This window comes from Apus apus, chromosome Z (assembly GCF_020740795.1).
Source record: "Apus apus isolate bApuApu2 chromosome Z, bApuApu2.pri.cur, whole genome shotgun sequence".
Lineage (NCBI taxonomy): Eukaryota > Metazoa > Chordata > Aves > Apodiformes > Apodidae > Apus > Apus apus.
The window spans coordinates 54,944,464-54,957,339 of record NC_067312.1 but is presented as its reverse complement, the minus strand read 5'-3'; the positions used below and the strand labels follow the sequence as shown (position 1 = coordinate 54,957,339).

Sequence of the window (12,876 nt, the reverse complement as noted above, 5' to 3'; positions counted from 1 at the left end):
GTGTTTGCCTGAAGACTTTAAATCACTATAGATTCTGTAGTGGTAAATACAAAGGAAATAACAGAAAAGCTGCCACTGGATTCTAAATATTCACCACCAGCAATGGAACATTTCCAGACTTGTTCACTGTATTTCCCATTTTAAGTATGGGAAATGCTGTTGTTACTGCTGTAAAATTACATGCTGCAGGTAGGTAAATACTCTCCTGACAGGGGAAAAAAGTACCTACTGTACTCTGTTGCAGTGCTTCTTTCTGCATGATAACATTTTTAACTAATCCAGAGACTGGCTTACTAGAAGTTGATAAAATACTGATCTTTCATTCTTCCTGACATGTAAGACATAACTTACAGTATAATGGCATCTTGTCCAAACAGGAAAAATAAGATATACCAAGGGAATTCAGAGGCATCTGTGAGAACCAAGAGGTAGCTGCATCCCTTTAAACCATGTCTCTTCTTCTGTGTATAAATACAGACAAAAAGCTGTATTTTCTGCCTTAAGGCAGTATTTTGATTTGTTAACATTCAGATTAAGAGTAGACGGTCATCTTGGGGAGGAGGGCATCCTAAGATACCCCAAAGACAGACTGATGTTCTAGGAAGGTTTATTTTGGAATGACATCCTCTTAACCAAGAGGGTATTTCCCTTGTTGTCCGCTTTGCTCCAGAGCTCATGCTCTTAATGTTTGCAGGGGAGCAGAGCTGTCATGGTAGATTCTACTTCTTAAAACTGTTTTAGTAACTGATTTTCATGCATTTCCCTCAAGGGGAGTCTACCACAGCTTAACCAGCTAGCTATAATCACATAAATTGCAGTTTAGCTGTAGAAAAATAAAAAGGACTTGCAGTTTTCTTGCAGCTGAGGTACAGCTGGTATATAATACAGTCATTTTTAGTATCTCTACGTTTTTGTAACACTTTCTCCTATTCACAGTCTGGTACTAGCATAGTAGAACAAATTTTATTCCTATTAAGGAAGCAGATTGAGGCTAATATTTTTTTTCTAATATTATTAGTTTTGTCTTATGTAAGAATCAAAGCAGTCCTTTACATATTAAATTGCATCCGCCCATGCTTCATTTGGAAACTTGTGTTGCAACTGGAGCTTATCCAAACATAATAGCAGTAATGCCTAATGTCCTTAACAACAAAAGAAAATACAATTAAACAATCTTTTGTAACAAAGTTGTTTGAAAACTCCTAAACAAGCTCTGTTGTTTGAGTGTAGCATTGAGTGACTATCCCTGGGAAAGTACCAGAGTACCACAGGGGGAATATAGATTTCCAAAGGAAAAGGGGCCAAACAGAGTTTTTTCAACATGGCCAGAGTTATTTTTCTGTGATTGAAAGCTGTAGGTACTAGAGAAACAGTGAAACACCCAGGTCCCAAGCATGCTGAACATACCTTGTGGAAGCATGGCAGAAGAGAGTCCAGACCTGCTGACCTCCAGCTGTCCCACCTCTGGTACCTGAAAGCCTCTCCCATATCCCTAGGACAGGGTTGGGGATGGGTCTGTCCTGCACCCAGTCATGGCCTTGAGCAATCAGCGTAAAGATCGTGTAAAGAGGATCCTGACTGAGTTTGGACTAGGGGATGCAAGTATGATGCCAGGTATGGGCTGAAAGGAGGTTTCAGGAACTACTGAAATTAGTCCAGCACAGGGCCACTAAGATGATTAAGGGACTGGAGCATCTACCATACGGAAAAGAAAGGCTAAGAGACCTAGGTTTGTTTAGCTTAGAGAAACAGAGGCTGAGGGGGGATCTCATTAATACTTAAAAATATCTAAAGGGCATGTGTCAGGAGGATGAGGTCAGACTCTTCTCAGTGGTGTCCAGTGACAAAACAAGGGACAGTGGTCACAAACTGGTAAACAGGAGGTTTAACCTATATATGAGAAAATACTTCTTTACTCTGAGGGTAACAGAGCACTGGAACAGGCTTCCCAGAGAGGTTGTGTAGTCTCCTTCTCTGGAGACATTCAAAACCTGTCTGAACAGGTTCCTGTGTAATCTGCTCTAGGAGATCCTGCTCTAGCGGGGGGGTGGACTAGATGATCAGCACAGGTTCCTTCTAACACCTACCATTCTGTGACTCTTCTAATTTTCTCCAGACGTGTTGCCTGATTTTCTTTATCCTATGTCAGCATGACCCGGGGAGATCAGTACTGTGAGCCTCAGGAGTTTCTTATCATCTGAGCTTTTGTGCTCATTTTACAGCCAAGCTTCCGCCACTGATTAGGGATTGCAGGAGCATTTGTGTCCGTAGTAGAGCATAAAGGCTTGTCTGGAATGCCTGGAAGTTGAAAAAGACACCAAAATTTCCTTTGTGTGTCAGGTTTTTGGCAGCAGCAAAACTCCACAGGGACTACTGTTTGTCTTTACACAGAGATAAATACTCAGATTGCTTTGGCAACCGCCAGGCTTTTATTCAGAGATTAGCTTTGCATATCTTTATGAATTTAGAAATCAGTTGGAATCCTGACCATTGGCGTTTAATGACTTCCTGTTATTGTCTAAAATGCTTTTTATAGATAAAACTCCTACTTTCATTTTTTGCTGGGGGCTGTGGGGGAGCACCATCTCCCTTCTGCAGTCACTACATCAGCAGCAAATTTTTCCCTAACAACCTTTTAATTTGAAGTTAAATTGCCATAGGCTGGAGCTTTTGCTTTTCTTTTTTGGAAAGTCAGTTGCTCATGCCATCCTTGCAAGGTGTTCTTCAAAACCATGAGACGCATATGTTTGAAAGGAGGACATGTTCAAAGACCTCTGGTTTGCTGGTGTCAGCTGAAAAACAGTCCTGGTCTCCTCCATTTACATTAGCATTTGATTTCTCCTTCAGAGATGTCAGCCAAGGAATACTTGAGGGCAGCTAGGTCAGCTGGCTGAAGACCAGCGAACTCATTTTATAGGACTGTGATCAGCAGAGAATGACACCAAGCAAGTGTTAGCCTGGGCTAGAGTTTAACAAGCACCTCTGAAATAAACCCCTAAGTTTTGATGGCTTGCTTCTGCCCATGTCTTATTTTCTCTTCAGTTTGTTCTGTTTTGTTACTGGTCCTCTGCAGGCTTTTCTGTCTGTTTCTGTTTCAAACTTCAAAAGCTTCAGATACTACAGAGACACACAAGAGCGTGGAGACCCATGCAGCATCTGAAACATCCACCACTGATGCCAGGCTCTGTGAAAAGGTCACCCAGGGTCCAGGTGAGAAGACACCCATCAGATAGGACCTCCAGAAGGAAAGCCAGAAGACCACATGTCAGCATACCCAGTCTCCAGCACTAGGCAGCAAGCACTCAGGGGCAGCGAGCACAAAGTGCTCCCATGGGTGCCGTTTACAAGTCCTACTGAGGGAAAGCTGCTCTTCATTACCTCTGGTCTGGGCTTGCAAACTGAAGGAGAAAGAGAAGACCAAAGGTGTCGGCCACCCCAAGAAGTGGGAAGATATGGTGGCTGAAGATGCAGCCTAACCGACTGCATTTTCTGTCTGGGCATTACTGTGCTCAGAGATGGTGGTTAGTGGTGCCAATGGGGTTGTTGGCAAATATGAAACCCCATGGTAAGTCAGGTGTATCTTCAGTTGGCCCAATGTGCAGCATGTGTAGATGCAGAAGGGTGTTTAGTTTAAAAGGAGAGGTTTGTCCTAAAGATTTTACAGGGGAATTTTTAAGAAAGATTATTTAAATGATAAATTGTCAGGAACAATGTGATGATATGAACACTGGAAGAGACCAGGGAGAGCAGAGGCTAACCTCTAGCAAAGGTGTCTATAAGCCAGTAGGAGTATAGTTGTGGGCAAGAATGTATGTCCATTTGGAAGAGTTTTTTACTTTTTTTTTTTTTTTTTTTCTGAAAAGGAACAGGGTGATCAGGATTAAAGGGTAAACAGACACAGGTGAGATATTAAATATTTAGGCCCAGAATGAAGTGGTTCTAACATACACTCAGACTTCACCCTTTGTGGGCAAGTTTGCTGCTGCTCCCAGCAGAGCTGCTGCTCTGCTAGGGCACAAGCAGAGCCCTAGGGAAGCTTTTGTGTTAAGTCATTAACATGTTTTAAAGTTAATATAATGCTTCAAGAGGGAAGCAGCAAGGTTCCTCAGAGAAGCGGTAATTTGTTGACAAAGGCAGCCATGCCTTAAACACCAAATAAGTTCTGTGCACAAGAGTTCAAAGGTGAAGACAGGTACTTGAAGCAGACACATGTTGTATTCCTGCTGGGAAGTGGAAATGCATTTTGGAGCAAGACATGATTCTTGTCTTCCTACATGATCCAGCCCTTATTTTGTGCAAAGCCTGACCAAACCAAACAACACAAAATCCCAGAACAGGATTCAGGAAAAGGTTGGACAGTGCCTGTGCATATAGTTGTGGAGAAAGTAGGAAATCAGGGAATGGATGCAGTACTAGCAGAAACACTTTGTGCAGAAATGGCTTTGTGAAAAAATGGGTGCAGTAGACTGAAAAATCTAGTAAACCTGTCAACTTTTCACATGGAGTTCAGATACTTGAAAAAGCTGAGGTCAGTATTTTACCTACAATCTGCGTGTTTAGTGCTGTTCAGCTCATGGAAGACCAGAACAGGAGTCCCCAGGGCTGGGGCATGTATAGTGTTGTGCAAGAAGCTGATATGTCACATCACCCAGCTTGTCCCATATGATCTGTAGTTCTGCACTTGCTCTTGTTTGCTTGGGTCCTCTTGCTCCAAATCATCCTGTGAGAAGCATATGTAAGGTACTGATGAATTAATATGAATATAGGTTTTATCTGGCTTTGTTTTGTTTCTTGTTTCCTGTTTTACCCTGCTGGAGGTATTCCCCCTTTCTGTCACATACAGTCCCACCAGAGAAATGTTTGACTTGAAATCCAAAGGGGCCATTGCATGAAAGTCTCCCAGACATGTCAGAGAATGCAACGTTTTGCACTCAACCAGAAGCTGCAGAAAGAGTGTGCTATGAATATTTTATTATTTCAAATTCATACAGCTTCCTTAAATAAAGACACTTTAAATAAACAAAGGGATTTTGATAGGATACTTTTCAGCAAGTTCTTACTGGCACGCTGCATACTGCTCTCCTCAACCCAGGGTATTTTTCAAGGATTGTCTGTCACTATCATCCTCCTCAAGCCTTTTGGAATCTGTGGATGGAAAGGCAAGCCTTTCATACCTGAAGTTCTGCAGAATTTGCCAAATTTAACATAGGATTATTTTACATTTGTTAATCTGGTCCATATGTGGTAGTCACTTTTTTTTTTCCACACAAAAATTCCGTGGGTGGAAGCAAACCTTACCGCCATGCTGACTATATCCAGCAGAAACTACAAAAAACAGCAAGAACTGTGTTTTATCCACCAAGTTCTACATATTCTAGTGATGTTGTGGCAAAACCGAGGAAAACTATGTCAGACTAGAATTAGAAAAATTACTCCTACACTCTGTATGTTTACAGCATGATAAATGATCTTCATGTATCTTTTGCATGTATAATAGTTCAGCATTCATTTTAGATTTCATTCATTAATATTTAAATCTGAGGGAAAAATACATAGCTGTAAATAAGAGCTGTTTCATGCAGTGCTTCTGTCTGTTCATGCTATGCACAGGATAATACGCAGTGTGATGAGGACGGTTATTGACAAAGCTTACACATGGCTAGCACATGAGGAGCTGCAGTTGTTTTGCAGCTGATGAGCATGCTCCTCAGCTAGCATAGCAAGAGGCTTTCCCTGCTGAGCGTGAGATCATATCGAGATGTGGAAAATGGTACGGATTTCTAGGGATTTCATCTCCCCATAGCATTGCATTCAGCCTGCAGAAAGTGCAGCAAGACCCTTCTTGTGTTGGTAACTGGTAGCGATACTCAGTGTCCTTTCCTGTCTCAGTCATCATTGTTCCTGTAAAAGAGGTATTGTAGCCACCCATCACGAGTGCCACCCTGAGAACAGGAGGGGATTTGGAGAGAACAGCAGGTAGACAAGGGAAGGTGGGCAACACCAGCAGAATGTAAATGTCCCTGCAGTTCAGCTGGAGTGAGTCTTTTCTGTCTTGGATACAGTACTATCTTATCCTGTTTCTGTAATCATAGCAAAACTGCAAACACAAGCAAAATCTTTTTTCCCTCTTCTTTCACTCCCTGAAAGAGGCCCCTTCTTTTTTTTTCCCGTCCATATGGACTTCTCCATATGAGGAATTTGCAGGGTGAGTGTGAGGCCATGCCAGAAAACAGTAGTCAGGGTTAACACCCAAGAGGGGTGGAAGAGGGCACACAAAAGGGACAGAATATGGTTAAGCAGGAGAAAAGGGGTGTCTTAGAACAGGTGTGCATTAACAAGAGCCTCATCCCACCAGAGCCTCTGAGAGAAAGCCATGTGTGACTTGGCAGGGGCAGAAGCACTTCTTTTGTTATGCTGTTGTGAGTTAGAGGAAAATAAACATTCACGGAATAAACACAGACTTAAACATCCAAGGCAAAAGGCAAAAAAAAAAAAAAAAGGAAAACAAAACAACAACAACAAAAAAGTGTTGCCTAGGAAATGCTTTGCCTGTGACCTGAGAAGTTTCACAAGTAGCCGTCCAGTCTGGTCACTAAGAGGGGGCCGTGTGCTGGTCTTTGGAATCAGGGTGGGTGTTGGAGGCTGAATTTCATCCTTGACCTACTGCTCATTACAGGGGTGACACAGGGACACTGTGGCCCCAGGGAGCTGCTGGAGGGGAACAGCAGGTGAGCCTCAGGGTGCTCTGCCATGCCACCCCTGCCGTGGCTGGCCGTGCGTGGTCCCTGGGGGCTGTGTGCTAACATGCCCCCGGCATCTTGTTTGTGAACTTCTTACATCCTCCTGGAGCCAAGCCTAAAACAAAAATACATAGTGCAGCTGATCCGTGTCCTGCTAAAACAAGGCTCACTTTCTGTCTGTAGCAGTAATAAAACAATTTAATCTGCAGCCCTAAGATAAAGTTGGACCAAATGCTCCTGCCATGCACATAGAGGAATGGTTGCTTGGAAGTGATTTCTCCAAGCATTGGTTCCAATCTGTGCAGTGTCTGCCTTAAAAAAAAACAAACAAAAATAGGTCTGCAAGACAAACTGACAATGTTTTTTCCCCCCTCTTCAACCTCTTTTCCCCTAACTATGTCAGATCCTCTGGGTATGTCTGCTTCTCAGAAGAGGGGCTTTTACTGACTTTCATTCTTAGCAAGTTTTTGTAAATACAGGCATTTAAGACAGGTCCCCAGTAGAAGAAAAAGTCATCCTGAATTGTCAGTGCTTAGTAGTAAACTAAACCAGCAGGCATACTTGACTGCAGTAGCCCCGAGGTGATCTGTCATTCAAATACAGCCTTAAAATAATATTTCTGTGTTTTAAGATGCTGTTTCTATTTGTATCCTTTTTTCCTAATTTATCTTTCTGTACCATCTGCAGTTTATTTGGTTCATTTTGCAGACAGTTCTAAGAGGGACAAGGACCTAATAATGAGTGACTAGTTCATCAGTGATTATTCTCATATAGCTTGTTTCTTTCCTGCTTCAGATTTTTGGAGTTATTTTCTCTTTTGTTTTTCTATCACTCATTTCTTGTGCAATTTATCATGGCTGGTTTCATATGCCTACTGCCCACAACAGTTTTTACTCTCTCGCAATCAAACCTGGCTGTGAGGCCATGCCACCCTTTACCCAGGAGTTCCAAGCATGCAACTATTGTGGAAATAAAATCTGCATGGGTGCACCAGACAAAGGTTCAGGAGAGAGGTGATGTAGTCATATCATGGCCACTGGACAGCCTCAGTGATCTTCTGCCACAGCAAGACAGGCTGTGCACAAGTAACAACTGTTTCAGCCTTGTTTGTGAGGTATCACACAGTAACAGAAAATGAGATATGACCCCTGTGTTGTGACTCAGATTTCCTGCTGCAAAACCTGCTTCTCAGTCTACAGGGACCCTTTCCCTCTTTTGTCCTTAAATCCTTTTAAAAGATGCAATGCCATTCCTAAAATAAATAAATAAATAAATAAATAAATAAATAAATAAATAAATATTTAAAAGTCACACAGCTTTGTGTCATCCACTAAGATGAGTAGAATTGATTCACTGAGTGCAGTGTATATAATTGTAATGTGGGTTTGGCCAAGTTTGTAAAATGCTAAGATACACCTGGAAATTACTCACACTGTATTTTGGGCTGTTCTCAGTTCTCCTCCTGAACAGAAAAATACATAGAGATTTCAGTGTACGTTTCAGGGTTTCAAGTGTACGGCAGCAGGACGCTTTTGGATCTCATTGTTTTATTAGATGTGATATTTTTAGATCTTCATTCTTGGTGAAATCAATGCGCAACAGATTTCTGGAAAGGGAAGAATTTAACCTCATTTAACTTAGCATGACTTTACTTTGACAAATATTTCAAGTAAGAAGTAGAAAAATAAATTTCAGGCTATTTTTCCTTCCAGGGAAAGAATTCCATTTTTAAAAGATTATGTTTCCTAAATCTGAAGTAAATGGATCCTGACATTTTTATGTCCCTTGTGTTGTATCTAACTCAAATATGCCCTTACCGTGGGTGATGCTTTCCAGTATTTTCCAGGGTACTGTCAGTTAAGTAACAAGTGAGAAAACTCAAGGCATTCTTTGTGTCAGCATTTGAAAGTACTTAATAAGCCACTGGAGCCATTAGCGTGGTGAGAAGTTTTGCTATGAAAGTCCCAGGGGCTAAAGTAAAACAAAACCCACTGGACTGAATGGGGCTTGGCTTTGATGGCTTTTACCTCCCTGTAACAACCGAGCCCGTCTGTTCAGCAGCTGTCCCGGTGTGCGCCGGGTGCGGTGCTCAGTGCCGTGTCCCCTCCACTGCTGCTGGCAGGAAACAGGCTGGACAGCTGGCCTGGTCTACAGGGGGGGCCAAGGTAGTGGGAAGCCCATGCTACCCAAGGGGGTCTGGAGCTGGGCAACGTGGGTTTCTTCTCCTCTAAACATCCTGGCTTCCTGGCTGCCAGCGCATTGTTGACCCAGCTCCAGGCCCGGCACGAGGAGCAGAGTGACAGATTACAGAATAACAATTTTCATTCTCTTCCAGAGAATGAATGGGAAGGCAACCCTTTGTTTATGTCTTTTTTTTTTTTTTTCTTCAGTGTAGCATGGACTGCACAGAGTATTTAGTTGCTTGCTCAAGCACAGCCCATGTTTTCCTGAGTGCAACCATGTCAAGCCTCAGCATAGAAATTATTGGACCTATCTGAAATACTGAGAAGCCCAGAGAGTCTCAGACACTCCACCTGAGACCAGTGTTCAGTGCAGTGCACTGTATGTGGACTTTTGTTGAAGACTTTGGGGCTTTCCCAGGGTCAAATGCCTAGCTAGCATACTGTATTGCTTCTTGTTCTTGCTGCTTGCAGCATACTCAAAAATAATAGCAACAGAATGTTCTGTTTAGCACATCTAGCTTCTCAACAGCAGATTTGGAAAAAAAATAAAATAACACACACACAAAAAGAACCCAAACCAAAACAAACAAAAAAATAAAATAAAACTTGGAAATCTGGAAGCTTTCAATTGCAACTTTGAACAATGCTAGGAGAGCTTTCCTGTCATCTCCATTGTTTCCATGTTGGATTTTTCTGCTATAGGCCTGGTGATGCTGTCATCATCTTTTGTCCTTAACTGTAGATTCTGTGACTTGCAGTGTTCCTGTCTCTGCTGTTGTCTCCTGAGGCAGCCTGTAATGAAGAAAATACATGTTCAAGCTGGAAGAAAGTCCTCCACTGCCTCAGTAGCTTGAAAGCTGAATGAGCACAACATGCACAGTTTCAGCAGCAAGTGACTGAATTTGAAAGATTGTCTTGGTTTCTGCAGAAACCAGCTCAGCAAAGCTGCTCCACGCAGAGGGCAGCCTCTGTATCAACCCAGACAATCCTGCAAATAGTTTTCTCCTCTTCTGGGAAGAGGTACAAGGAAGGGACAAAAGACTGTAGTCCTTTGCATGGGTTTCAAGTACTCATTTCTAGGACTACTGGAATCCAAAAGAGCTGTAGACAAAAGCTATGAAGTGGATTCATGATTCATGATGCCACCTCAGCGTGGGAGAGTTTCATTCCTTTGCTGTAAAATTGCTGCCAGCCCCGTAGCAAAGTCATTTGGCCAAAGACATCAGTGCTTTCTGCTGGCAGCTGGCAGTTTGCCTACCAGCTTCTTTCCCTTTGTGAGCTTTGGTGGTCAGAAAAGTGATAGGCATTGAGCAGCACCGTGGAACCGTAAATTGCAAGCCAGCACAGTTTATGGATGCTCTTTGGTACACAGAAAGCCTGTTTGTGGTTGCCTGGTTGGCAACCAGTGTCTGTAACCTGGCATACCCTGTGTGTTTGCAAAGCCCTTTGAAAAACATTCTTCTGCTTGATCTAGGTGGGTTTGGTATCCAAACAGGAAGATGTCTGTATGGCTTACAGCTGCTGCTGCCCAAGATGGAAATAGCTGGCACCTTCTTAGCAGGCATGGCAGTGGAGGCTGTGGAGGCTAACTTTAGTCAGCTGTTAGACCTGCAGAGAGCATCACTGCAGAAAAAGTGCAGGCAGTAGCTTAACAAATAAATACCACAGTGACAGGAGAACCTGTTTGAAAACAGTGCTCACTGACTAGTGCTGGGAAGCTCCTGTTGCTGCTGCCTGCGCTGAGCCTGTTTGCTGATGATAAGACCTTGGTTTCTACCTCAGCCAAGTATGTCAGTCTGGAAAATCTCAAGAGTACCATCTTTGTTCTGACAGGATTTGATGTGTAAGGGCTTCCCCAGCAGTCCTTATATTTAAAATATCTTGCAAGGAACTAGCATCTTCGCGTAACTTGGTACTCCCAATAAGGTGCAAGGCATTTCTGCACTGAAACTCTGATTTTTTGCACTAGGCTTTATCCCCCTCAGAGCTTTGCAAAGCAGAGGGAGGGGGGGGAAGCATTTTTAATCAGGGTAAGGCTCTTTGACATTTACACTATTGCAGCCTGAGGAGCCTGAATAGAGCCCTAAGAAAAAAAGTAGATCTGTTGAAGGACGACATTTCAGTGCAAGAAGGATGTGTGTTTAGGACTTTCCATTACATAATGAGGCTGAAATGGATTAACAAGGCCCAGCCTTTCTTTTTCTTGAGAATTGCAGTCTGCACCACTCTTTCTCTATTACTGATGCTTCAGTCACAGCACTCACAGAAAGGTTTTCTTTGTTGTTATTAGTTTGAGAAGTAAATTGCAGTATTGTTTCTCCTGATCAAGAGATTGATTAGTCAGAGATCTCTAGCTGAAGGGGAAAAATGTTCCTCATTATCAACATTAAATGCAAATGTATTTGCCAAGCAGAGAATGTTTCAGATGGTGAGTGTGGGGGGTAACGCCTTGCTCTTTTGATGTTCTGCCCATAACCATTTACAGATCTCTGAAAGGCAGCCTTCTCATCAGGTCAGTGAAGAAATAAGTGTGGGAACGATACCCTTGAAAGAGAAAATTAACCATTGCTGCTTCCAGTCAAATGGTTCTCATCATGTTTTGACGGGTAACAGTGCATTAGTATATTTGTGCATTTTGTTGTGTTTGTCTGCTCTTTTTCTTCCTAGGTGCTTTCATAATCTGCTGGACCCCGGGACTAGTCTTGCTGCTCCTCGATGTTTGCTGTCCCCAGTGCAACGTCCTGGCCTATGAAAAATTCTTCCTGCTTCTGGCAGAGTTCAACTCCGCCATGAACCCCATCATCTACTCCTACCGGGACAAGGAGATGAGTGCCACCTTCAAGCAGATCCTCTGCTGCCAGCGCAGCGAGAGCACCAACGGCCCCACTGAAGGCTCAGACCGGTCAGCGTCCTCGCTCAACCACACCATCTTGGCTGGTGTCCACAGCAATGACCACTCGGTGGTGTAGAACTGCAGCCAGCCATGCAGCCGATGAAGAGCAGCGAGCTCTGCCACGGAGCAGGGCAGGCGCATGGCCCTGGAGGAGGTAACCCACTCACAAGGTCTTGTCAAACACTAATGGACTACAAGCGCTTCTATTTCCAGGGAGCCCAACACACCGGCATGGTCCGCCCTTTTCACAGGACTGGCCATGCTGCAAGGCCTTTGGTTTCTACTTTCAAAAAGCAGAAGCAGATGCCTTGTGGTGGAGGTCATTGGTAGCCCATGGAGAGCCTCACTGAGACTTCGTCAGACTTTGCTGCATCTTAGTGCCAGTCTGAATCAACTCTGATTAATTAAGCTTATACCTGCTTCACTGCATTTACATGTAGCCACTTAGTCTTTTTAAAAAGGGAGTAAAGGGGATAAAAGTATGCCTATCATTTAATAGACATGTAATATTTATCACCATCAGCATGCTTGTGATGAACATTTTCTGTGCAGGGAGTAAAACTGTGCTCTAGTCTTGGAATCCTTAGCCACACTGCCATAACTACAGTTAAAACAAAAGTATTTTTTTCTAATACAGGCAACAGGAAGAAGACAGAAACTGACTCTTCTTACCTTCATTACTGGTGTTAGAGAGCATGCATGTTCTGTGTGTATGCAGATTGTTTTAATTATGAAAAAAAAAAAAGCTCATTGTAAAGTCTGCAGGAAAGTAGAAAAACTTAGACTGTATTCCAGTGTTTGTTTAGATTATGAAATAAACAGTACTTTAGTCACAAGGTATTTAACGTTCTTCTTTGAAGTGTGGTATGAAATGTGTAAGATGTGAAAGGTCCCAAGTTTTTCATGGACAAGTTCTTAAAGTAGAACACATCCATAAAGCTCTCAAAGGGCTACATTCAGATCAGCAGATTATTTTTTTAAAATATGTATTTATGGCATTGGAATGCTTTTCTTTATCATGTCAGAAAGCAAAGGGATTTTTAATGAAAAAGTGTATGTG

The 12,876-nt window shown here is 42.8% G+C and overlaps 1 protein-coding gene across 3 annotated transcripts in view; it reads left to right on the top strand.

Moving 5' to 3' along the window:
• The window catches only part of LPAR1 (lysophosphatidic acid receptor 1), a 79,757-nt gene extending 67,101 nt beyond the window's left edge, over positions 1-12,656 (top strand). For all 3 annotated transcript variants that reach the window (XM_051643358.1, XM_051643357.1, XM_051643359.1), the window contains exon 4: positions 11,591-12,656. In XM_051643358.1, coding sequence (XP_051499318.1) covers positions 11,591-11,892 — 302 coding nt within the window. In that variant the 3' untranslated portion in view covers positions 11,893-12,656. The remainder of the gene's footprint in view (positions 1-11,590) is intronic.
• Positions 12,657-12,876: the final 220 nt, after the last annotated feature.